General features: G+C 34.1%; 1 protein-coding gene across 1 annotated transcript in view; it reads right to left on the reverse strand.

Annotated features, from left to right (window-relative positions):
- The window catches only part of LOC129221649 (phagosome assembly factor 1-like), a 62513-nt gene extending 40825 nt beyond the window's left edge, over positions 1-21688 (reverse strand). The window contains 1 exon segment of the mRNA XM_054856176.1: positions 21510-21688. Within this exon segment, the coding sequence (XP_054712151.1) occupies positions 21510-21573 (64 nt within the window). The 5' untranslated portion in view covers positions 21574-21688.
- Positions 21689-27882: the final 6194 nt, after the last annotated feature.

Consider the following 27882-nt stretch of genomic DNA (forward strand, 5'->3'; position numbering starts at 1 on the left):
TCTGTGTGTGACCAGTTTTTTGTGGCCGCTCTACAGCAAAAACTACCACATGAAATTGAACGAAATTTGGTACACATATGTGCCCCTATGTGAACTTGTGCCCATTGGTTTTTGGCGCGAATTCCTCCAAGGGGGATGGAGCAATGGGACGTTTTTTGAGTTACGCGTGCTTGCTATTCCTCAGGAAGTAACTGGCGGAATCAAACAAAATTTGGTCCATATGTTGCCCCTAACAGGAGCAGGTGCTGATTCAATTTTGGTGTCAATAGCTCAAACGGGGGTTGAGTTATAGAACGTTTTTTGTCGTCAATTGTGACTGCTGTATCTCAAGAAATAACGAACGGAATGAAACAAAAAATTTTTGACAAGTAGCCCTTAGTGGGTATAAGAGCTGATTTTATTTTGGTGTCAACAGCTAAAAAGGGGGTAGCGCAATCGCCCGTTCTTTTTTTCCATTGTGAGTGCCCTATCTCAAGAAGTAATGCTACGTTCTGGTTGAAATTTGGAATATATGTGAATCCATACGTAAACAGGCTTTGGTTCAATTTTGACTCCAATCGCTCCAAGAGGTGTTGATTTTTTTTTTTTTTTGTGAATAAAAATAGTTTTATTAATGCAACAATAAGAAAGATAAATCGTAATAAATTGTTGTCTGCGTATTTCTCGTGATTTTAATTGTATGGAAATGATCGGAAATATTATCTCAATGATTTAAAATTTTTAACTGTTGCCATCTTATGTTTGTTAATAAATAAAATATTTGTAATTAATTCAAGTAAGGCTTTTAAAGTAACTTTCAATTTTTGCTCTTTGTTTTGTTTTTGCAATAATTCAGACATTGGGATGGTCGTCAAGTTTTTGCATGTGTAATTTTGTTTTTGTTAGGAATATTGCTTCCTCCTCAAGCACGGGGAGGGATCAGAAAAAGGAAAAAATATAGAAGAAAGTTTCGTGATAGCCACAACATACTAGTTTTTTTTCTTTTTCTGCAAAAGTATGATAAATAAGAAAGAAATCGGCACCATTGCGATGCATCAAAAGGCATCTAAACAAAATGGATCAAATAAATCTCCGAATTCGATTATTAGCAAATAATTTTGGCAACATTTTTTTTTCCAATTATTGTTTGCTTTATTTCCTTCCATAGAAAAAAAAACCTGCTCATGGGAGAAACCAAGGCTTTGGTTAAGGACAGCCCGAAAATTGGACTTAAAAATGACAGAGAGTGGTGGGTATATTTGGGATTATGGAATAATTCCACTTTTAGTGAAAACGGGAGAGGGAGAGTTATGGACTATTTTGGGATTTTGCAGTATTTTACGAAGTGGCTGGTCTTTCCGAGACTGATTTTTTTTCTTTCATTTTCATAAAAAGCTAATGTTTGTTGTGCTATTTTATTGATTCCTGAACGTTTAGGATTGAACTTTAAAATAGACTAATGAAATAATTAAAATTTTAAGCTACCAAAAAAGTTGAATTTATTCGATTGTAGCATAGCAAAGAAGAGGGAAATTTCAGTAAAGTTTGATGTGCCTCTAAGTTTTCAACAATTTTAAAAAATAAAAAAAAATGTTTCAATTGGCGGTGCTCTCTTTTTGATGCTTTTAAAAGTATCCAAGGACTATTTACAAGAACAAATTTCTGCTGAAAACAATGTTTGATAACCAATTTTTTTTTTTTTTTAAATGCTTTTTTCCCTAATAAGTAAAAATTTTTATGTCTAACATAAAGTTATAAATTTGTTTTCCAACCTATTCAAACGCATCGTATTATACATTCATAGCACATATTATACATTGACTAGGTCAAGTATATATTGTCGCCTCAGAACAACAGTAAAACATCTAATGCCAGGAATAACAGTAAAATATCCTATTGGTGCTTTGAGGCGACGATATATTATCTTTGATACATTATTCTATCACTTTTTGCTCATATTATAAATTTAATGGTTGTCAGTGGTGGTATTTTATATTTTATTCTATAGTTTTGTTTTCGAATTCAATAAGGCGAATTTTCGATAACTCGAATTTTTTTCTCATTCCCTGCAATTTCGACTTATTGAAGTTTCACTGTATTAAAAATGACAAATTTTAATAACTCTAAACTGTACTGAAATTGGTTTCCATGGGAAAAATATCCTGATAAACCACAGGAAAAATATTTGAGATCCCCACCCCCTTAAAGTTTTCATATGGGCGCCCATGGTTAAACTTCAAATATATCTTAATATATATATATATTTCTTCTGCGCGGAGGTTTGTAACCAAAAGGCTTTTAAATGGCTGAACTGATTTTGATCAAATTTTTTGTGTGTAATTGAGTTCTGTCGAGAATGGTTTAGAAATGTGATGGATCGAATCGGAAACGGTTTTTTTTTTTCAATTAATTAGTTAGTCTAAACATTGGATGGTTATAACTAACTCCCAGATGATTAATATTTGTTTTAACTTATTGTTGAGCGAGAATTGAAATAAATATTTTACCTATTACCAAAGGACAATAAGAAAGCCAGCTCTGCTTTTTGTAATAAAATTTCCTACTGTGATATGTCAATCGACAATAGATAAAATGTAGAAAGAGAAAGTGAAGCTTTAATTTCTTGAAAGTAAGGACTTTAGGTTCTGTAATATATTTTAAAGTAAAGTACTGGAAGAAATCGGGCTTCTTTTACTAGGTTCACGTTAATGGCCCTACATATAAGAGCTGGCGCAGCAGCTTAAGATCAGCCATTTTCAATCAGAGCTCATGTTTGAGTGGCTGTCTTAAAATGGTTCAAACACTTGATGGTTTATTGAAATTTTTCAACTTTTCATTTTACAAAGTTTGAACAGAACAACATCTGTCGGGTTCTCTGGTTATATATAAATTCAAAATGGATCTTATTTTTTTTTCACAAAATGGTCAGAATGTAGCTAGGTTGTTTGAACTTGAAATTCAAAAGAAAAAAAAATTACCTAAATTAATTTAAACAAAATTACTGTGAATATGAAATTGTAAAAATGAAATTATAATATGAAATTCTTTTATTGATGCTGATCGGCCACTGGTCCCACAGAAGACTGAATTCTATTTCATGGTAGCCTGAAGAAACTTTCACTGGTCTTGGAACAGCGGACCACCAGTGATTTGACTGCTGTTTTAAATAATATTATTCTTCATTCTTTTATCCCAATTCTTATTTATTTCCATTTTAATGCTTGTTAAGTTTAAAAATAAAAGCAAGGCTACATAAGTCACAAAGAGCAATGGGCTCAGCCTATGCTAGTCCTACTAAATTTATTAATCCCCAGTGCAAATTAAGAGCTTTCTGGAAATTGCTAATGCTATTACAAGCAGAGTTGTCCTATTTTGTCCACCCACGGAGAAAACCGTCGGAAAAAACCGTCCCAAACAAAATGTCATTTTGTCCACTTCATCAGTAAATTGAAAGTTTTGAGTTAAAAATTTAAGTTTGAAAGTAATAAATAATTACATAGATTTTTCTTATTCAAGTAATATTTTAATATAAAAATAGCATACATAAATATGTATATAAACAATTGATTGTAAAATATTTTAAAGAAAAAATAAAAAAAGTAAGATCAGTTGAAGTTTCTGTAACTGTGTTAATACATCAAATGAGTGTTAAAATAAATTATAATGCATGTAATAGCATTTATAAAACAAGCACATCAACTGTAAATTTTAAGATGTTTATCTGTGATATGGAGGTTTATTGCCCGTGATAAGTGCATTTTTAAAATTAAAAAGTAGAAATAAAAAGTTTTTAAAGGTTGGATTTTAAATACATTAAAAATCATATTTAAAAAAAAGAGAGAAACTACTTGATATTAATAAAAGAAATGTTGGCATGAAGTGAAATCTGTTCTTGCAATACACATACAAATGTGATGATCAGCAACAGGCTCTGATTAGGCTGTTCCCTAATCAATTTCTTAGTCCTCAATGATGATTAATGGCCCTTTTAAAGCTATCTACCCTCTTGCCTATTATAGCCTCTTTCGATACACTGTTCTGAGTACCCACAACCCTACTAAAGTAGTAATTTTTCTTAATTTGTATGATATTAACATATCCATAAAATATGCTGAGTACACAAAAATTTTACTATGGGGTGACATCAATAAAAACTCAAAAAATATAAGTTATAAAATAGCAGTGGCGTAGCATGGGGGGGGGGGCAAAGGGGGCACTCGCCCCGGGGGGCACTTTGTTAGGGGCGGCAAAATCTGTAACACTACATTAAAACCAACTTTTTTTTAAGACTGCGCTTTGCTAGGAATGCCAAATTTCGTCTCACTAAATCAACATCAAAAACGTTTTTTTTTTTACTGTTCAGTTCTAAACTGTCTCGGGGAATTTTTCTCATTGAGCCACGAGCACGAAATACTGGATACTAACATACATGCGGACCATTTATCACTACTGAAGCTGACATAGTAAGGCAAGAAGGGAGAGTTCAACCTCGTTGAAGAGGATTATAAATATCACAAAAATCAACAAGCAGTCTGAGAAAGACTAGGTCCCCCAAGAGGCCGCCAAACTTGACTATCAAAGGGCGCAAAAAAAAAAAAAAAAAAAAACACGCAGGTGCACAGACAGTTAGAGGGCTTGAAAAAAAAAAAAAAAACAAAGGTTTCGTTGTTTGAGGGAGCAAATAAAATTAAATTAAATTTTAAAAAATTGAATTGTTTTACGTCTTGAATTCAATTTATCTTTTTCGTAATCAAGACTCACGTGTGTGTGTGTGTGCAGGCATGCGTGTGTCGGCATGCGTGTGTATAGTAGGCGTGTGTGTGTGTAGATGTATGTGTGTATTGTGTGTATTGGGGATAGACAGCAACACCACTGGCCACCACCCAGGTTTGGTATCGCTCGCGGAGGCCAGTGGAAGGTGGAGCTCGAAGTTCGTAAGTTAACCTTGAATGAACGCAAACTATTTCTAACCATGGCCACGAAAATTTGTCGTCTTAATAAGGCGCAAAATAAAAAGGGGGCGTATAGGTTTGAGGGAGCAAAAAAAAACGAAGGCACACGCGCTCGAGGAAGAAAACAGAAGGCGCATAGGTTCGAGGGCACTAAAAAGAAAAGAAAAAACGAAATAGGTGAGGTTCAAGGTCGCAAAGGTTTTTAGGGTGAAAAAAAAATGCACAGGTTTGAGGGCGTAACCCCCCCCCCCCCCCACCCCAAAGAAAACGAAGGCTGACAGAGGATGTTCGAGGGCACATCGGCCATCCCGCCGCTGCAAGTAGTCATTGCCTTAACTAACTCCGTGAGTGCGCCTCCACATGTTTCCAAAAACCTTATGCACTTGTGGTTTTTTCCGCTGCCTTGATCCTGAGCATCTTTGTGTTTTTTTTTTTCACTCTCAAAGCTGACCACCCCCATTTCCCTCCCCATTTCTTTTCTTTGCCCCGCGAACCTGTGTGCACCTTTTGTGCCCTTCGGGTTTGGGAATCAAGCTTGGCCCCCTCTTAGAGGACCCTTTCCGCCCCTGGTAGAAAAATCTGTTTTTGGGCCCAAAGCATCAATTGTGAATAAAAAAAAGAATCATTCATCGATTTTTTTTTTTTTTTTTTGAAAAGGTCTATAAGCCTTCCCAGCACTAGCTTAAACAAACTAAAAATTTTAACGAAATCTATCCGGTATTTTCCGAGCTTACTGCTGACACATAAATTTCGAGTTTGTGTTTTATTTATAAAAAGAAGGAACTAATGCTAAATTATAGGCATGCTTAATATAATTCGAAATCTTACTTATATGTATGATCTTAACTTTAATGAATTTTAAATAATTCGGGAAGTTTTTCGACTAAAGGTCTGTAATGCGACTCATATGAAACATACGGTACTTCAAGATTTATTTATTTTTTTAAATATGTATTTATTTTATTTTATTTTTTTTTTTTCAACGGTGCACATTTTTTCGGACATGGCGCTCATAGAAGTGAAGTCGATACTTTGATTTTGCATCGAGAAGTACAATCGAAAACAAATTGCAGAAAAAAAGAAAAAAGATCGTTTTTTGATGGTTTTTACTTTTTTTTTTTACAAAAAAAGGAAGTATTGTATTTGCAAAAAATTTTCACTCAAAAATCGGCCTAAATTTCCATTTTTCTCACCCCCGAATGAATGTTGAGTCTTTTTTCGACCCGACCACACGTGGATACATGCCTAGGAACGTACAGACAGCCGAAATATCCATTTTGACGACCCCCGAGTTAATTACAACGAATTTTCTCGTGACGTCCGTATGTAAGTGTGTGTGTGCGTATGTGTGTAGGTATCTCGCATAACTCAAAAACGGTATGTCCTAGAAAGTTGAAATTTGGTACGCAGACTCCTAGTGGGGTCTAGTAGTGCATCTTCCCTTTTGGTTGCATTCGGATGTTCCTAAGGAGGTTGCCCCTTTTGGGGGAGAAATCATTGTTAATTTCGATGTAAACTCAAGTGGTGTTATAATTTTGGACACTTAGCGATATATCGCCAGTCTTTTGATTGTTAACTTTTATCGACAAATTTGGCGATTTTTTTTAAAAATTTGGTTTCAATTTGGCCACTGTTGGTGATGTTTAGAGAGAAAACAATTGAATCTCATTAAAATTGCCAATAATGGGGAAATGACATTAATTGGAATAAAAAGAAGTCATATGATGCACACATCAGCTCGTTTTAAAATATTTTAGGGAGGAGTACCACCTTGAGTGTCCCTCCTTGCAACAAATGTTCATGTTTTTATACTTTTCTTTTCTCTATGCCCTCTCCCACTCCAAATAAAAACGAGCTGATGTGTGCATCACATGACTTCCTTTTACTCCAATTTAATGATTATAGTGCCTCGGAGTAAGCAAAGAAACACTTTAAATGTTTTCACCCCAAGTTTGCTGCGAATCGAAGCAAGGAAAACGTTTTATAAAGATAAATTTTCCCAATATTGGCAGTTTTAATGTGATTCAACTGCTAACTCTGCAAAAAAAAGCCAAATAGAAACCAGATTTAAAAAAAAAAAAAAACGCCAAATATGTTTCCAAGTTGGCGACAAAACTTGATGATCAGAAGCTTGGCGATATATTGCCAAGAATTTGCCAAATTATAACAGCACTTGAGTTTGCATTGAAATTAGCGATGATTTTACCACAAAAAGGTGTAAAAGACCCCCTTTGGAACATCTGAATGCAACCAACAGGGAAGGTGCAGAATTAGATTCCACTAGGAGTCTACGTACCAAATTTCAACTTTCTAGGACATACTGTTTTTGAGTTATGCCAGATATATACGCACATACGTACGTACGGACGTCATGAGAAAACTCGTTGTAATTAACTCAGGGGGATCGTCAAAATAGATATATCGGATGGATATGTTCTTAGGCATATATCCATGTGTGGTTGGGTCGAAAAAAAAACTCAATATTCATTTGGGGGCTATCAAAACGGAAATTAAGGCGGATTTTTGAGTGAAATTTTTTTCGCCAATACAATAGTTCCTTTTTTGTAAAAGGAAGTAATAACTGTTTTAAAACAGTCAAAAACAAAAAAAAAATTGGGAGGGGGAGGAAGTGGCACTATCTTCAAAACTCAAAATGGGATGGGTAAGGGGAAACGGTGGTCATATTTGGATTCAGGGGGTCATTTTGTCTAACGAGCTTTTATATACATACATTTTACGGAACTATATACATTTACTGATATAATCGACATTGATAGTGTTGTTAAAGATTTTCCGTTGGTGCCCCAGTAGCAGAAACTTTCTAGCCAGTCTGCGACACTACTTCCGGTAGTTGAAAATAATCTGCAGCATTATTATTAGTTTTATTTTAAGTTTTAATAAACTACACAAGTTCTTTGTGAAGGCCAAGACTTGGACAATTTTCCAACTGGCCAGTGGCCACTAGACCCGAAAAACTTAGTGGCCACCACTGTCGCTAAATTTTAAAGCAATAAGGGGGGGGGGGGAGGAAGCAGCTTTCACTACTTTCATAAAAATAAATAGAACTCTACACACTATGAAAACCAATTCTTCAAGACATATTAATTTTAATATGGAAAATTTGCATTGAAATGGGTTTTTAAATTTTTTAAATTAGTAAATGAGAAGTTAGCAGGAAATTGCATTTTAGATGAAATATTTAGCTTATAGCAAAGCCTTCAAATCAATGAGGATCAAATACAACTGTGCAGATAATAATTCGCATTTTTCAAAAAAATATTTTATGAAAAGAAAAAAAAACATGATTTATTGAACACTTTATGTTATCTTCAATAGTTTGTGTTGAGGTAAACATCCAATTCAGTTTTTGGAAACTTAGGTAAGTATTAGTATCCTTTATTTCTATCTTGAGAATGGCCAAACATGGTGTCTACGCGAAAAATTCATGGTTATAAATAGATATTTGAATTTGTTGCATAAAAGTAGCAATAAATTCAAAATCATTAAAAAACTACAATTTATGTGAAATAGTCAGTTTTTAGCACATTAGCCTGTAAAGCAATGAAGATAAGATAATATTCTGAAGATAAAATTTTGCAATTTTAAAGACTATAATTAAGAATTATCCAAAAAAAAAAAAAAAAGACACATTTTGCTTAATTTTCAGCAGTTTGCATTGCAATAAACATCTAATTCCGTTTTTGAAAACGTAGGCACTTCATGAGTCTTACATACCAACATCTTGGCGGCCAAACATGGCGACTACGCTAAAAATTAAGATATTAATTTCTGAATTTGTTGCAAAAAATATTTTCAAAATAAAAATCCTCATGAGACTAAACTTTAGTAAAAAAAGTTTTGACACTTTGCGTCCAAAGCAATGAGGATAAGGTGAAATTTTCACATAAAATTTTTCACTTCTCAAGAAAATTATTTTAAAAAATAAAAATAAAAAAACGATTTGCTGTAGATTTTAAGTTATTTTCATTTCTTGGCAGAAAGATAATACATCCAATTCATCTTTGTTTTTGAAAACTTTTGCACTTTTCTACTTCGATTTTGTGAATGACCAAATAGGACGACTATGTTTCTAGTTGAAATGCTGAAGCATCCATCGCTCAAAAAGCGATCTCCAAACGATCTTTTTAAAGTTGTATTTCTTTTCTTTTCTTTTATTTATTTATTTTTTTTTCCCCTCTTCCTTTCGTTTTGTTCTTTGGTAAAATTATCTGCAGGCCGCCGAAAAATCTGCGACGCACGTCTTGCAGTTTCTGCTACCGGGGTTGGTGCAAAGTAGAAAATTAATAGTTTAGGTTAAGAAGAATTTTTTTTTTCAAGTATAAATATATGTATGTATCATGTAATTTAATATATTTTTGCTTCATTTGATTTCCAATAAAAGGTTTAAAAACTGCTACCAGTAAATACAGTTTTTAAACACGTTTTAAATGTTTTGATTTAAGGAAAATATTATCGCTCATAATACAATAATTTTTGAAAAATATTTCGATCAACGATTTTACTAAGATAAATAAATACCTTTGTGCTGAACAGTAAAGTAAGACAAAACAACGTTAGATGAAGTACAAATTTGCAAATTACAGCAGACACGTGTTTCGGCGTTACAGGGAATGCCTTTTTCAATGCAGAAAATAATGAGCTTATGGATGAAAAGACATCCGACAAAAGCCAAGAGCAGATAAACATGTAGCTTAAAAGATAAAAACAGAGGATTAGCCTTTAGCCTCTTCGCCTTTGCTTGCATTCCTATTGGTTCCTGATCGGTTTATAACTTTGTCATTGGTGTTTGGCTAATCCGCTGTTTTTATCTTTTAAGCTGCATGTTTATCTGCTCTTGGCTTTTGTCGGATGTCTTTTCATCCATAAGCTCATTATTTTCTGCATTGAAAAAGGCGTTCCCTGTAACGCCGAAACACGTGTCTGCTGTAATTTGCGAAATTTGTGCTTAGTCTAACGTTGTTTTGTCTTACTTAACGATTTTACTGTTTGATTAAAATGAAAAATATATTTTAGATAATAAAATCCTGTTTTCTTTCAGTAAAATATGACAAATGTCATTTTTTTGGTGGGGGGGGGGGCATTTTGCAGGAAAATGTAAGAGGGGCGACAAATTTGGTGCTTGCCCCGGGGGGCGTTTGTATGTATGTCTTCAAGCATTTATGGGCGGATTTAAAGGGGGTGAGGGGGGGAAAGGCCCCCCAGTCCTTGAAGGACTTGATACATAGTAACAACACCCCTCCCAAAATCTTAAAGAAAAAAATCTTTTTTTTTCTTTGTTTGAATAGTACAGAAGTGAAAATGAAGAGAATAGCGAATGTCCTTTTCTGATGGGGGCCTGGAGGGAACCTTACACTGTATTACAAGTAGTAAAGCTGCCACTGTGTTGCTGAAAATGTGTTAAAAACGACTACAGTCGACTCCCGCTACAACGCGATTCGACTTACGCGAAATGGCTACAACGCGAATTTTTTCCGAGTAACGAATTTTAGAGCTAACGCGAAATTTTCGTCCACAACACGAATTTTTTTGGAAGGAAGTATCTGCTTTGTTATTGGCTACCAAATATTTGCTTCATAAATGTTATTACATCCCTTTAAGCATCACTGACAGCGAAAGTTCTCACACCGAACTAATCTACACATCGTGTTGTTAGTGCATCAAAAAAGCACTCAGCATCTTTCATTTATTCATTTTTTTCATTCCAAATATTAAAGTGTATGAAATTTCTGGCCCCTCAGTGGCATTTTTATCTGAAGTTTGTGAAGATGGGGCAAAAAAGAAAGTTTCTGATTTAAAAAAAAAAAAAAAAAAAAGCCTTAGATTCTCGATATGCTTGAACAACTACAAAACGTCGATGGTGGCAAGACATTAATATGAGTGAATCTTCCATACGTACAATTAAAAGTCAAAAGAAAAAGATATCCGTAAAAGTTCAGAACTTAGTTTAAATATTGAAGCTTGCAGAGCAGTCTAGCAAAGTAAATATTATTGAAATAGAAACTGCTCTTGTATTGTGAATTAAAGATAGAAGAAAGAGGGGCTGTTGAACAAAATTGAAACATTATAAAAGAAAAGGCGAAGCAACCGAATTAAAAAATGCATTAAATGAGAATAACGATCTGATCATGGAGTATAAATCATCATTATCTTTATTTTTTAACTCATAAATATTATTACTGTATCTACTGTACAGTACCTATTATAGTTCAGCATTTTATTATTAATACATACTTTGCATACCGTGTTGTTTTATTTTATGTCTATATCTCCCATTCATTTTGAACATTTAAAATATTTTATGTTGAATAAGTTTTTTTTATTTTTTAAATACGCTAAAAGTTTAGTTCTTTATTTAAGAAATTGTAGTGTGTAGTTCAGGAATTTTTTTAAAACAGTTTGCGGAGTGTTTATAAGTGTCTAAAAGAATTTGGTACGCTTTTAAAAAATGTTTTTTGTATATTTTTCTACAATGCGAAATTTCAACTTATGCGAGGAGTCTTGGAACGCATCCTTCGCATAAGTCGGGACTCGACTGTATTTTAAACTAGGGCTAGTATATAAGTGAAAATATCTGCTGATTGAGCTATGCATTCAGCTGCAATACTTAAAACAATATTGGCGGTTATTCCAACAAATTAGAAGCTAAAACAGAGATTAAAATTTAAAAAAAAAAAAAAACAGATTTGTCAATAAACTAAACAAGCTATAGCTTAGGCAGGGTTGCTAACCTTAGAGGAACAATTTGAATATTGTTAATAAAACAACTTTAAACACAATTTCAATCTTTGAGTGTAAGCATCTTTAATTTCCCATGATAATAGCAAAATATAAGCTCGAAAATGTTCCGGCTGGGAAATGCGGAGCAAAATAACTTCTTTGCGGAGCCGCGGAGTTTAGCCCTTTTCAGCAACTCCACTTTGTGGAGCAGTTGGCAACACTGGCTTAAGGCACCCACTTTGTTAAAGACCCTCAACTCCCAAAAAAAAAAGAAAAGTTCTTGAAAAAATAAATTTTATTTTAAAGTGTTTGAAAACCTTGAAAATTAGGACAAGTGTGGATACAAATAATAGTTGCTCTTACAAAGTTAGAATGATACTGTAAAACTGTACAATCTAGTACTAACTTTCAGAGACTGGAAAGGGCAAATGAAGTGCCTTAAATTATCTTGTTCTCGGGTTCTAGAAAACAATTAGATCAGTCTGAAATTCCTAAGCAAAGTGTACTTCAGTTTTATTTATTATCAAGTGAATAAATTATGAATTGTCCAAATTGGCAGCATGTTACTCTCATGTTACCTATTTTTGAAATCTGTACACAATTTCTTTTAAAGCATGTTTTACTATTGATCATTTTTTATTTAAATAATTGTTGTATTTGTGGGTGAGTTGGAGGCAATTCAATTCAAACTAATTGAATTTGTGGGTGGGTCGGTTCAATTCAATCAAAATCTAATTGAATTGAACCGACAATTTATGTAAGCAAATAACAATGCATAATCAACTGTTCTGTCTGACTGCTGTCATTGATTTGTCGACCCCAAAACAATTTTCACTGTGTAGTATCGTAATTAGCAAAAAATGATGTTTGCCCATTTTTTTCCTGAGATTTTTGTAGTTCCAATTACCTCTTTTTGGCTTCTAAGTGCACAATTTATAGTCGATTTCACAAAAATTACTCAAACGGAGAAACCCCCGGACCCCCTAAAATTGCAGATATTCTATACCCCACTTAAAAGGGATACCATTTCCCCTCTTAAGTTCAATTCAAAAGGAAAGCAAGCAACACAAAACACAAAAAAAGTAAGACATGACCCTATGTATCACAGAAAAAAAACATAGAGGGGAGGGGATTTATAAAAATGGCCTTTTTCACGACCCCGACAGAAAAGTTGTCTAGACTTCAAAAGAGACCCAAAACCTGAAATAGCTTTGGGCCATTTTAGGTCTGTAAATCCAGCCTTGATTACAACTAATGTAGCTTTAAAAAAAAATCCTGCCCCCCCCCCCCCCCCCAAGGAACTCAGTCGTAAATCCGCCTATGCAAGCATTTCATTTGCCTTTCCATTTGAGTTTATTTTCTACTATTGTATAACAGAGTAAAACCTCGTTAAGTCGTCACTCAAGGGATCAAAAATTTTTGACCACTTATGCGGAGTGACTACTTATGTGGAGTGGGAAATTAAAGATTGTACGGTGTGTTCCTGCAAACAGAACTAGAGTCGCTGTATATATATAGGGGCCAAAGTTAGATAATGTAGACGCACGCACGCGCGCACGCCGTGCGCGGATACATCCGCTGACGTACGGATACATTCACCACGGAGTTGCGCGTCGTCCGATAATCGTAAAAAAGTTCTTACTCTTCACTTCTAATCTTTCTTTACTTGTTTTAAATTTATATCATTTATTTGAAATGTAAAAATTTTAAATAGATAGTATATACTCCCACACGTAAGGCGAATATATTCACTACTGTACAGATACATTCGATGCGGTCACGCGCATCTCGAAGTTCTTATTCGCGCATCTGGCAATAATCGTTCAGGTTATCATTCTTTGCTTCTAATTTGTTCTTTAAATTAATACTGTTTATGTCATATGTTAGAAACATACCTAGATAATATGAATGGACGCAGATACATTCACTGCTGTTAAGCAAATATTTGCTGTTGTGCGGAAACATTCATTGCGGACATGCGCATCTCGCGATAAACGTTTATATTGTGGTTTTCCACCTGTACTTTTTTTATTCTGTGAAAAATATTGCTGAGATCTTAATCCTCCCTACTTTTCTCCTATTCATCAAGTGGTGATAACTGATCAATTCTTTTCATGTAGATTTGTATTTATTTTGTTATTTATTTATTTTTGGGCGCTCATATCAAAACACAAACGAACTTCTGGCTTTAAACCTTATCATATGGGACCAGCAAGTTCGCACTTACCACATTTTTGGAAGTACCACCACACCCGCCGTAAACGTCGCATCGTAAACTTTTTGTTAAAAAAGGGAAAATTTTTATTTTATTTGCCGCATTTAGTCCAAAAAATGGTGCATAAAGCCGGAGATTCTGACTTAACCACACGAAATAAAAGCTTCAAAAATGTTCCCGATCTACACTCGAAAATTTGTACATTTTTTCGATTTTGTCTCAATCTTTTCATTAAAAATTAAGGAAATAAATACCAACACATTCTGGCATAATTTTATACTATCTGCTCGTTAATTAAAGACTTAAAATACAGTACGAAGCCAAACTGTCTGAAAAAGGCGGACCACGCCAATTATAGATTCATCAATTTTTGCACAGTTGATCGCTTGAAAATTAGTTCGTAAAAAAAAAAAACGTGTTAATAATGCTATTAGAAATTCAAAAGGCTATTTTTCATTGCTATTATTTCTTTTTTTTTTTTTTGCTATTTTTCATCCAGTTAAAAGGAACAAGTAACGTTAAAAAAGAAAAAATCATGTAAACTAATCGCTTCAAAATTCGGGATTGCAAAATTAAAACCTTTTCAAAAACAAGATTAAAAAATTTAACACATATCCGATCATTTCGAAGCAAGTTCCTTACATTTTATTTTCCCTCTTTTCAAAATAGTTCATTTTCTGCAAAATGTTGTAAACTAAAAAAAACGTATGCGCCGCAACCGTTGCATCCGCCACATCGGCAATTTGCAAAACTTTTTTCTACTCAGCGCCGCAGTGCTTATGCCTAAAAATACGGTATAGTTTTGGAAGTTTAGATTGGGGGGCTCTCCTTGCTCCTTGTGTTATATCTCCTCTTCAAAGATAACACATTTGTTGCACTTGGTTTTGTCCCGTTCCTCAACAGAGTATTTCCAAGAAGCAGCTACTGGAAAATTTCTAGTTTTTCCTCCTTTCTCAGAAATTTGGGTATCCTATTGACTTGACAGCTTAAGAAGAGAAAGGTCCCATCATTCTCTTCATTTCCCATAATTAAAAATGTTTCATACTTTTGGAACCCGAATCCCCTCCCCCTTTTTTTTTAAGTCATAGATAATTTTAGCTTGCAGATAGTTTTGAGTTGTGTGCGCAGATACTTTACATTTTTATCTGACTCTGATAGGGGCCTTAGACAGAACTAAACTATTTAGACTCTCGTGACCAGTACTCCTCCTTAAATTGAACATCACTCGTTAAATGCTAAACTCGTCCATTCAACTGCTGCCACAGATACTACAGTAAAACCTCGTTAAGTCGTCACTCAAGGGACCAAAAATTTTTGACCACTTATGCGGCTACTTATGTGAAGTGGGAAATTCAGGAAGAAAAAAAAGCCTTACAAATATTAATGAATTGCAGTAGAATTCTGTGAGAAAAACAATAACTTATGTAATCAATGTCTATAAATTAATGGAAATTTTAAAAAGGGGGAAAAATACTAATAATAGTTACTTTGTTTTATTTTCTCTTACTTATACATTACTTAATAACAACTTATTTTAAAGTAGTGACGGTACATCACAAGTCACAGAAAGAAGTATGTTTTGAATGACCAGAACCGAGGATCGAGATTTCAATTAAAAAATACTATCAAACAGCCTTTCAACTAAGTCTGACACTATTTTCTAAGATCCGATAAGGAAAAGGAATTTTAGAAAACATCTTTTGAGTGACTAGTTAACCGGGTAAAATTAAATTTGTTGAACAGTAAAGGAGGATCATTTTACATTACTGTGAATGAGACCTTGTCGGGACCAAAGAAAAACGACCACTTAAACGGAGTGACCAAATTTAACCAATCGACTACTTATTGAGGTTTCACTGTAATAGTCTAATCATGCCCAATAGCTTATTCACATTGTTAAATTTTATCACTTTTAAGTAAATTATGATCTAAAACTAGTTGCACCAATGTGTAATTATTTTTATTTTATTTTTTTTTTTTTTTAAATTTTTTAAATTCTAAAGTCAATGATTCTATTTTAATTAAATGATTAATTCATAATGGAAAATGTATTAGAATAATATACTAATATTATTACACCATATCAATAAAATTATGAATGCATAATCAGTTTATTTTTCATTTTGTCCAGTTTCTTTTGGCGTCCCGGACTTTTTACAAAAAAGTGGACAAAATAGCAACCCTGATTACAAGTAACAACTACTCACTGGAAACTGCCATCCTTACCCATCTTCCTTCAAAATTATGTATTGAGTTTCAACAAAAAAGAAATAGGGTGAATTTGCCACCTCCAGATTTTGCTGCCCAAGGCAAAAGCCAGTTTCCTCCCTTCTAGATCTGGCCACTGCAACTGCTTCCAGCAAACTATTACAGATGCCTATATCCAGAGGTATAGTCAAGGGGGAAAAGCATCCTCATTTTTTTTTTTTTTTTTAATTTACCTCAAGCATATACCCAACTTTTTAATTTTATATTAATAACTCATCTGTAAGTAATCCACCACGTAGCACACATGTAGAGGCCATCATAGGCAGCTTGTAAAAAGAAGCAAGGGGCCAACTGCCCCCTCACTTTTCAGTGTTAAAAATTTTTATGATTGACTGAAAAATGATTTTTTGCAGGGTGGATTGATTTATTTCACGAAAATAAAAATTAAAAATTCGAAATAAATAGTTTTTCTCATGTTATTTCATTAAAATGGAACTTTCAATTGGAAGGTGGAAATCTAAGATAACCATCCATCTTAATCTTTGATGCCATGTTCCACATGTTTAGAGGTCATTTAATTAGTAGTACTAAAAAAGCCTATAATGCAGCCCAACTTTATGGGGAAGAAATCAGTTTCAGGAATGCCCCTGAATCCCATCACACTTCTTCTGACTCCCCCCCCCCCTTTTCAGTGCACCAGTTGCCTATGAAGGCTATTATGTACAATTTTGTGCACACAATGGCATAACTACATATGTACTACAGCACTGAGAAAAACTTACTGCAACATGGAATTTTCCCCTTGATGTGCTATTTACGATTGATCTATGGCGGAGAGCAAGTCGAGGTGGTAACTTCTGCAGAGAGGAAAATTCATCCAATTTCTGTAATTTTTTTTTTTTTTTGCTGGGGGCTCCAGCCCCCCCCCCCCTTGGAATTAGAATTTTCTTGCTTTTAGTGCTTTTTTCTTTGCAAAAATGTAAAAACATTTATTCTCCAGTCATTAATGAATAAGTTATTAAAACTGAAATATTTTAATTACTCTAATCTGTCCTGAAATCTGTCTCCATGGAGAAAATACCCTCCTAACCAATGGGGAAAATATCTGAGCCCCCCCCCCCCTTGTAATTTTGCATATGGGCACCCTTGGACCAGACCATGCCTTTTTGAAACTCTCCCCTTGATGTGAGGTTAGCCATTAGTTGCAGTTGGTCATTTCCTCTCCAACTCAGCAGCCCTGGTTGTTACACCCCATTTTCAAGAAGGAAGGAGAAAATAATTTTGACTGATTTCACACCATTTTTAGATTTCTGCTCCCCATTTATCTTACACATATTTTGTTTAACACTTCACCTCCCCCCCCCCTCCTTTTATCATATGGCATGCTAACACTTCTTGTTACCCCCTACCTCCCCTTTCCACAAGCAGTCAAAATTTCATGAACCCCTCCCCCCCCCCTCAAAGCATGGCATCATTTGTAAACTACCATGAAAGAGATTTTAACAAAAGTAAAGTTAGGTAATGAAAATCCAAAAGTGAAGCCACTTCAAGAAGAAAAAGAATTATCACTTTTGAATGTTTATTATATTCATTTTTTAAAAATAATTGTACCAATACAAATAAAGCCGATCATTTCAGATATTTCTTTTTTTTTTGTCAAATTTTTCCAAATTATATATACTTAATGCTCAGACATATTATCAAAAATATGAAAACCATGCCCATTTATACTGACTTTACAAAGATGAAGCGGGGGGGAGGGGGAATCATCCCTCCAAACCCACCTAAATGCCCGATATAATGGTTTTGAATAGAATGAAGTGTTGATAGTTGAATTTGCTCTTATAGATAACAGTGAATTTTTGAAATTAGACTTAAATTATTACCAGACAATTTTACTTTATAGTTCTATGTAAATTCTTTTTACATCACTACTTTCAATAGGTGAAAATTAAAAACACTGTCCTATTCCTTTTCTTTTGAGTTTTCTGAAACGAAAAAACATGGTGCATCAGAGCAGTTGTAAACAGAGGGTAGTAGGGGGTGAATGAAATTTTCAATTAAAATTGCATGCACACATTAATATTTATGAGATATATTTATGTTTGTGTCAGTATTAGAAATAAGTTGCCTTTAGTCCCATTTTGTGACCACAAATCTCAGGTACCAATTTGTTGCCTAAAGTTTTGGATCACATTAAAGCTTTTCTTACCCGACTGATTGACATTAACCCTTAACAGGGAAGGTGCGGTCTCACAGACCACTCGAATGTTTACCCCACCACCCCTTAACTCATATTTGGTCCGATCGAATGGTTTCTCCCAATAGCTTATCCTTTTGTGACCTTGAACACCCTCCTAGCTTCTTTGTATTTTTTGGCACGTGCATCTGGTAGAAATTCCGCTACATTCTTCAGTAGCGGTCTGAGAGACCGCCCTCCCCGGCTGTGTAACTATTTTCGGCCCTACTACTCATGGCTCTCAAGTTAGGTCCGCGGAGATATATTCAAGAAAAGGAAAACATCATACTCATGTTTATCATGTAAATACCCTGTTTGCTTAGAATGCACACAAAAGCTTTGTAATAATTGTTTAAGGGAAGATGAGGACTGAATCACTGTAGGAAACATGATGCAAAACTGTCCAAATTCAGGTACTGTCAAAAAATTTTTGTAATGTGCAATGTCGAAATTTCTGGTACTGAAATATTCTTTACATATTAAATAGCCAAGGTACATTCATTAATAAATACTATATTTGTTTTTATTACGAGTTTTAAATAATTTATTTCAACTTACCATTTTTTTCGAAAAATCTTAATGCTCCGGAAAAATTTCCTCAAAGAGCGTAAATTTATTTTTAAACGCAAAAATGATTTTTTCCCTTAGCAGAAAATGGTTCAGTGAACATTTATGCCAAATTACATGAAATTAGTTCAATTACACAATTTTTAAAAAATTTAAAAGTAGCGCGGTCTGTGTGACCGCACCTCCCCTGTTATGGCCCATTTTTTCACCTCCCCTGTTACGGGTTAACACCTGTGGTTGTCCCGCAGGATAAATTTTTAAAAGTAATTTCCAAATACAATCAATTTTGTCTTTAAACAATCATTTTCTTTTGTATAGTTTACAAATATATTATTAGCAGTGTATAGCATAAATCAGTGCATATTGGTAGTGGGTTAAACTATAAAAAAAATAATAATTGAGGATATAATTTTGATTCATGAAAAAATGGCACCTTAGAATTCCTATAAATTTACACTATGCGCTACCACGAATGACGTCTGGAATTAAATTTAAATTCCTAACACTGGTTTGCAGCTGAGTTACATGCACTGGCATAGGAAAGGGGTAGTCCACGGGGCTGGACCTTTCTTGAAGCTTAAAATTAAATTCTTGTAATGAAAATTAGTTTTTCTTTTCGGTTTATAAAATGATTTTCATCATCCAACAGGGCTTGAAATTAACAGTGGTCCGCTGGTCCGGGACCATAAAAACATCTTAATATAAATTTTAATGGTTCGTCGTACCAGTGAAGTTTTATTCCTTTTGTCCTTTTAAAAACTGTAAGCATCATAACTGCTTGAATACATTGAAAGTTTGTACTTTTATATACAATATTAAGTATTCTTTGCAAGAAAAGAGTACCAATTATAAATTTTTACAGCATTATAGCACTGCTTTTACTGTCCTATTGCTTTTTTCCCAAAACAACTAAAAATTAGATAAGATTTTGTCAACTCAATTACAACATTACCAGTATTGGCGAACAGAAAGATGTGTGTTGTTTCCTTCTTTTCCCCAGTTGTTCAGATATGTCTAATGAAAACTGATAATTAAGTCCATTAGAGGCAATAAGAAGCAAAGTGGTGTAAGTGGACCTGTATAGCAGCACCCACCAGAGCTACTGGTACCATCTTTAGCACTAAAACAGTGGAGAGGTTTTCCTACTACTATACTAATTATCTCCAAATTTCTAATTTTGGCACATACATCCCTTTGCCTTATTTGTCTCTACCTATATATATATTTTTTTTCATTATTTAAAATCAGGGTGCAAGAATTGACCACTGAAAGTATGTATGGCCCACTGAAATTGGTTTAGTTTCTGCCCATTGGAACAGTAAATAATTTTTCTAAATTTCAACCCTTATCTTATGACTGTCTTGTATATATCGTCACCTCAGAGCAACAGTAAGATATCTTAGTGTTATTTCTGGGATTAGATATCTTTGTTGCTCTGAGGCTAGGATATGAAAAGTGAAAATCAAGTTATGACTTTCTATTTGCATATTTCTAAGAATATAAGTTTGAGAAAATTCTTGGGAAATTTCTAGCCCATACCTCTGGTTACATGGCATAAAAAGTGGCTATTTATAAATGGCTTCAAAAAACAAGGAAAAAAAGTCTGCAGTCGAACTTGGCCAGACTTACATTTGGAAATATTCCTTATGCTGGTTCATAAAATCATCATGTTTTCAGGGCTAAATCATCAATATACCAGCAACAGAGTGCTTCTTTTTGAGTAAAATTCTAGCAAATGCTTTTTTTTTTTTTTTTTTTTTTTCAATTTTTGCAGAGTAAAAATTTTAACACGTCATCATAAGAAGTTTTTATAAAAGTTCTAATGAAAAGGGAGTTTCTTCTTTTTTTTTTATTGCTGAACTGAAATCTAGTCGCATGTGTCTTAACTAATGATGAAACATAGCAGTAGTAACATAAAATTAAACATAACATTACAAGGCCTATCATTTAAATTTTTGTCAGGGAGATGAATTTTATATCACTATATTATATTTGTGTGGGTAATATTTATACTGAAGTGCACACACCTTTGTTGTCTACTGTTTATACATTTTTTTTTTTTTTTTAAACATTTGTAAGTCAGGGAGAGTTGAGCAATTTCGCCCACTTGACTCTTTCTCCAAATTAACAGAGACTTACTTATATTACGAGCTAAAGTTATTGATTCAGCAGGAAGAAAGAGAGAGAAACGCACATGCAAGCAACCAATAACAACAACCTACGTTATTCGTTTTTTAACGTGGAAAGATTTTTGCATACGATAATACGGAGTAAAAACTCCTGAACTAAAACCATTGGCATAAAAGTAATAATTAAAAATAAAGACAATTTTGGTTGTTTTAGTGAGTTTCTGCGATTCGTAAATAAAACAACAATAATCAACATGGGAGTGTAGCAAGAAATATATGATTAATTGGCTAATTAATCACATTTAGCAGAAAATATCAGGGAATTATTTATAGTTTTTAAGATAATTTAGTTTATAATTATTTAATTGAAGTCATGTTATGGTGCGTCGCACATCGAGATACATACAGCTGATATAACAGTGAAGTGACAATACAATGTCAGCTGTGCGCAGCTAAGGGTTTCAAAACAAAGTAAACCTTACCCAAAACCAACTCCCATTGCTCATTTCCCAAAGACCTTTCCGGTACGACTTCCAGCTCTAACATCCTGGACTATCTAGAGTCGGAAAATTCTTGAATAATTATCATCTATTCATTGTCTGTCCATAAATTTACAATTTTTTCTGTCAGCTCACACGACAATCACACTTCAGTCTTTCTACTAAATCGCCATCTTGTTTCATGATTAGCGCTCGACCAATGATAGGAGCCCTTGGTTTACACATGCGCGATAGTCATACTTTTTCAAAATAATGGCGAGGCACGCGGTGATGTTGGTAAACATTAAGATTTCTGGAGTTCAAATATATTTGGAAAAAAAAAAAAAAACACTGCTTTAAACTCAAACGAAAGAACAAATCAAGCCTGCACACAAATTGTGTGTGCTCTATTTTGAAAAATTTCTTTTCATAAATTAGTTGGGTCAAGTAAAAACTTTTCTTTTTTTTTTTTTTTTTTCAAGTTCGATTGGATCAGCTAAAGAATTAAAGAATTTTACTGTAGTTCCCACAAGAAATGTTTTTCTTTGTACATAAAATTGCATTTCAGTGTACTTAAAAGAATGGTGGCCGAAAAAGAGTATAAACATTCAACAGAGGTGCTCCCTAAAAACAAAGGCGAACTCCCCTAAATAGCGCAACGTCACCCCCCCCCCCCCAAAAAAAAAAGCAAGAGCCCCTCAAATAAGAAAAATGCCCTACAAGATACACCCCAAAAATTTTTAATGGTGCAGTCTGTGCCATGTCCCCCCCCCCCCCAGGTGGGCACCTCTGCATTCAATTAATTACATATTATGCGGCAAAAAAATAGGCCTTCAAAATGCTTCTGACATGTTTCTTCCTGATTCCTATGTGAAAGGATCCCCTGAATCCAAATATGACCGTCCCCCCCCCTACACGTCCCACTTTTTGGAAATGGTGTCCCCCCCCCAGTTTTTTCAGTTTTCGACAGTTTTATAACCATTTTATATTTATTATTGTTTTTGTTATTTTATGTTTTGGTCTCCTTATCTTAAGAAAGACATTAATGTATTGGAAAGGGTTCAAAGGCGGGCTACAAGGCTAATAAGTGGACTTTCCCACTTAGATTATGATTCCAGGCTTAGAAGGCTAAAAATGTACAGTCTTGAGCAAAGAAGAGACCGAGGGGACATGATTCAGCTGTTTAAATTTATTAAAACGAAAGATGTTACGGAGCTAAAGTTTATTACTGAAAACAGGACAAGGGGTCATTGTTTTAAGCTATTTAAATCTCAGGCTAACATGGATATTAGGAAAAATTATTATTTTAGCAGGGTAGTGGAACCTTGGAACAGCTTACCGGAAGAGGTGGTAATGAGCAAAGGAGTAGACAGTTTTATTAAGAGGGCCATTGATCTTCACTGGGGATTGTAAATTGACTAGGATCAGTCTAGCTGGGCCCAGAGCCTGTTGCTGGTCGTCACTTTTGTATTTGTATTTGTATTATTTTGGCGGGGGGGAGGAGAAGGGAGCGTTATATTATGCATTAACACTCTTCTATGGGGCTAGACAAGTGCAGCATGAACATTTGAAGCAAGTTGGGAGACTCGTGGGGTTATTTCTCCCTAAATGCTTTTTAAATCATCCCTACTAGCAAAATTTCTTGCATCAATCTTGACAGATCTTGATATTATACTGACGGCGTCAATATTGACGTGTTTCATACTGCATAAAGCTTGCATAAAGATTAAAAAGCAATATTACAATAACAACACGTATGCAACATTGCATTCATCTTACAATATCAATATTGATATTACCTTACAATAACAACATTGCATACATGTTGATGCCGTCAAGATGTATTGATTTCATGCTGTCGCCGTCAAGGTAATTAGTACACAATAGAACAGGTGGACCTTCGTTGATACTTGCGCATGCGCACAGTTCTTTCTACCCGGCGTCCCTCGCATTGCTGGCACATCTTCAGTCGCACGATTCAGTCGGTTCAGAGGAGTTGCACGTGGCGTTGGCGTTGCGTTCTTTAGGCTTCGTTAAGTTGGTGTTGCTTAGTTATTAGTGTGGAATAGTATTATTTTAGGAATAACTTATGAATGACTGATAACTGCATTGGTTTATTAATAAAGTACTAAACAAGTCATATCGCAGACGATGTGCGATCAATGTTAGAAATGGCCGAAAATAACTTCTTTCGTCCCTAGACTTTGAAACAAAGGACATAAAGCCCAGAATTTCGTATTATCACTTCAATCTCATGAGTAAGATTAATTTTATTCAATGGTTATTTATGTTATTCTTTAAGATAAATTCATGTGTTTTGTCCATCGGATATTTTCAATGCTGACATCGTGACATCTAATTGGAAATGTACTTTATTGTATTTATTTACTTATTTATTATTTTGCTTTCTTTACTCTTAAATGTGTTATAAAAACTTCCGCAATTATTCCTAACTAGGCATTTTATGTCTTTATAATACAATTAGAAGCATGAATTTAAAAAAATAAGTCAAGTATTACGCAAAACGAAGAAACTTTCATTTTTTAAATTAAATTGCGAGTACTATTATAATACCTTTATATGAATTTCCGATCAGATGTCAGCTTTAAGAAAATATTCTTAGGCTAGAAAACTATCTTGAAGAATAACAGAAATAATTAAAGAATGAAATTTAATTCTCGAGTTTAAAGTGAAAATAATACAAATAAATAAATAGATAAAACACCTTGCTAACGTGCTGATTTCCTACTGTCATGTCAATGTATCCTGACATTTTCCTGTCATATCAATACGTATGCAATATTACAAAAGCAAGATCATCTTGCCTAGACCTTGATTTCATGCTGTCATGACAACATCTTGATATTATCCTGTCATATCAATACGTATGCAAGATTACAAAAGCAAGATCATCTTGCCTAGACCTTGATTTCATGCTGTCATAACAACATCTTGATATTATCCTGTCATATCAATACGTATGCAATATTACAAAAGCAGCCTACCTTGATATTTTCCTGATATTATGCTGCATACACCTTGTCAGTCAATATTGTGGCAGCCTGCTGACAGCATAAATGGAGTAACATAACAACATTGAGGCAGCATTAATGCAAGATGATTTTTCTTGCATGTCAACCTTTATGCAATACTGAGGCAAGATATTTTGCTTACTGGGATCAAAACTGATCTTTTCTTTCTAGGGGTATGTTTATAATTTTTTACTTACTTTTCGACATGAAACCAGAGCATACGAATCACTCCTATGAGCCCTGTACCTGAAATAATTTTCACGTTGAAAAAAAAAATATATTGGAAGCATCGCATTTTGCATAGTCAGGGTCGCATTGCAAATCTTCAATGAAGAATCTCCCCGTATTCTGCTACGGGCAGGTAAACGGCAGTTTCTTCAGAAATGAGTGTTAGAGATATTTGAAGAAACGCGTTTTGAACGCCGTTTTTTTTTTTTTTTTTTCTCTCTCTTTTTTCAGCGGAAACCAAATGAGCAAGCTTGTATAATATAGCTAATGTACAATAGAAGACAAAAATGAAAAGAAAAAAAAAGGCAGTTATACTGCCCTTCAGAGGTGCCCACACGGGGGGATTATGGCGCAAATTGCGCCATCAAAATTTTTTTTTTGGGGGGGGGGGATTTTTTATTTTTTTAAAACTAATTTATTTAAAATTATTCATTGATTTATTTTTAATTTAAATTATTTGTTTTAATTTATTTTTTTCTGTTTATATTTTATTTCACTTTTTTATTTAGTTTGTGTGTGTGTTAATGAGTATGTCATTAGAAGTCAGAACTTTTTTAATAAAATAATAATAATAATAATAATAATAATAATTTAAAAAAAGTAAAAATAAATAAATAAAAAATATTTTTTTTAAATAAATAAAATAAAAAAAGAGAGCTAAAAAATAAAAAAGAAAAAGAGGGTTGAGAAATATTTAGGAGGAGGGAGGAACTTGAGTTATTGAACTTTGGGGGGTGGGCACCTCTCAGGGGCGCACCCAGGATTGTTTCCTAGGAGGAGCTAGAAGTTTCGCGAAGAGCTCCGATAAGTGAAGTCAAAGGCAAAATCAATGAAGTTTCAAAAGTCCCTTCCCCGAAAAAAAAATTACAAGTCTACAAAACTTTAAAAGTCCGAAAAAAAAAACGTAATTTTAGGAACTCCTTAGTGATTTTAGAGTATGGACGGAGGTGGGCGTCTCGTTAGAAATGCCCCGAAAAAATTCGGAAGGGAAGCATTAAAAGTGAAATTTTAGGGGTTTTAAGGGAAGATGAAGAGGCTTCCCCGCTGAAGAACATTGCTAAATTAAAATTACTAAAAATTCCGAAATTAATTTAAAAATTGAAAATTTATGTAATTGTGGCGATGTGAAGCTGGGGCAAGTAGGCTCTCAACAGGATTTTTTTTTTTTTAAATTTAAATCTTAAAAACGCATGCTATCTTTTTGGTGTGTTCGGAGAAGAGGGTCAGGGTTCAGGGGCTCTACCCAGAAATGATTTGATATTGAAGTTATAAAAACGCAAATGTAGACTATTTGCTGAGATATTATGAGATGGATGGGGAGTTCTCTTGGTAATGCCTCGAAATTAAAGCCCAAAAAAATAAATTTTCATGCTATGTTTGGTGATTTTCATGGGGTAGAGTTCAAGGGTTCTCCTAAAAAACTTTCGACATAGAGGGTCTAAAAATACAATTTTAAATTGTCTTTGATGCACCAAAGGGTACAGGATGGAAGATTTGGGAGTTCTCCAATTTAAAAGATTTTACAGCTATCTTTTGGAGATGATACACAAAGGAGGGAAATACAGAAGTTCGGTACTGGAAATACTTTGAAAATAGAGTTCCCAAAACTCACTTTAGGCTATATTTGTACCAGTTAGAGAATAAATTGAGTGCTCTCTCCCGGAAAATTTCCAAAACTCAAGGCCAAAATACGCAATTTTAAGCTTTCTTTGGTCAAGGGGGTTTGTCTTCATGCTTCTGGGAGGGGCTTAAGCCCCTTAGCTCCCCCCCCCCCCCCGTGGGTGCGCCACTGGCACCCCTGCTGCTCTTTACCTGTCCATGGCAGTATTATTCAACATAATTCATAGACATAATTGGGATTCAAATAATCTTAAGTATGCTTAGTATAGCATTAATGAATATTTACATTTCTGGAGATGCATCACTGCCCCATTATTTTTCACTTATTAAGAAGTGATAAATAATGGAGCAGGTGTATCCCCAGAAATGTAAATACAGTAGAACCTCTCAATGAGGGACACTAAGGAGACTGGACTTTTTGTTTTTGTACTTAACTCAGTATAGTATCATAATAAACATAAAATATTTTCATTTAAGGACAAATATTGAAAATATTTCAAAATACTGAACAAATTCCGGAGTTGTCAAATTGAAAATAATATTAATTTTAAAGTTAAAATTTAATTAAAAAATTAGTAGAATCAAAGTTTTGTAACTTAGAGAAATTATTTTGAAGGAAATTGCTGTATGATTTGTTTGAGGTCATGTTAATTTACAATGCGTCAATGTATCAGCGTGATTACGCTTCAAGTTTTGTTTTAGAGGTTTATCATGGGCAATGCCACTGAGAAGAAATAAAATGGAAGGAGTAAATACTTTCATTCTTGAAACAAAGATCCCAAGTCACTTGATAGGTTTTAAGCAAAGCATTGGAAGAAATCAGGTTTCCTTCGGAAGTTTCACAAAAAGCATGTCAACCATTCGTCGTTGTTGAGTCACGTGACATGATGAGTCGTTGCCTCAGCTTTTGCTAAAACAATGGTTGGACTTTCTCTCTCAATTTACTAATTCCTGCTCTAAGGCCAATGCAGTATCCCTCAGAGCAGCATATTTGAATAAGTTGCTGAGAGGGAAAAGCTTGATTGTGAATCTCAGCAAAAATATTAAAATTTATATTTATTTCTTCGTATGATAATGTCAAGACAAACTTTTATCAGTTAATTTTTATACAAAACAAGAACCTATATTTCAATAAATTAAATATTTCTTATGCATTTATATACTAATTTTTGTAATTTTTCTCTGTGGCTGTCCCTTCAGAGATGTCCCTGTTCCTTAAAGGAGGTACAACTGTGTATGTGTGTATATATGTGTGTGTGCGTGTGTGAAATGTTTATAAATTAACAAAAGGATTAGTTCCAACACGCACACGAAATTGAAAGCGTGTTTTTTTTTCCAAGCCTTTTTGCTTTACTTATTAAAATCAGTTTTACATTCCCCTCAACACACAATTGAACATCGTTGCATCGCAGCTGATCCAAATAAAAACTGCGTCTGGTAAGGAACCACCTTGTCTCATTCAAATCAAATTTTCGTTGGTTAATTCAGCATGACAA

This window comes from Uloborus diversus, chromosome 4, assembly GCF_026930045.1.
Source record: "Uloborus diversus isolate 005 chromosome 4, Udiv.v.3.1, whole genome shotgun sequence".
NCBI lineage: Eukaryota > Metazoa > Arthropoda > Arachnida > Araneae > Uloboridae > Uloborus > Uloborus diversus.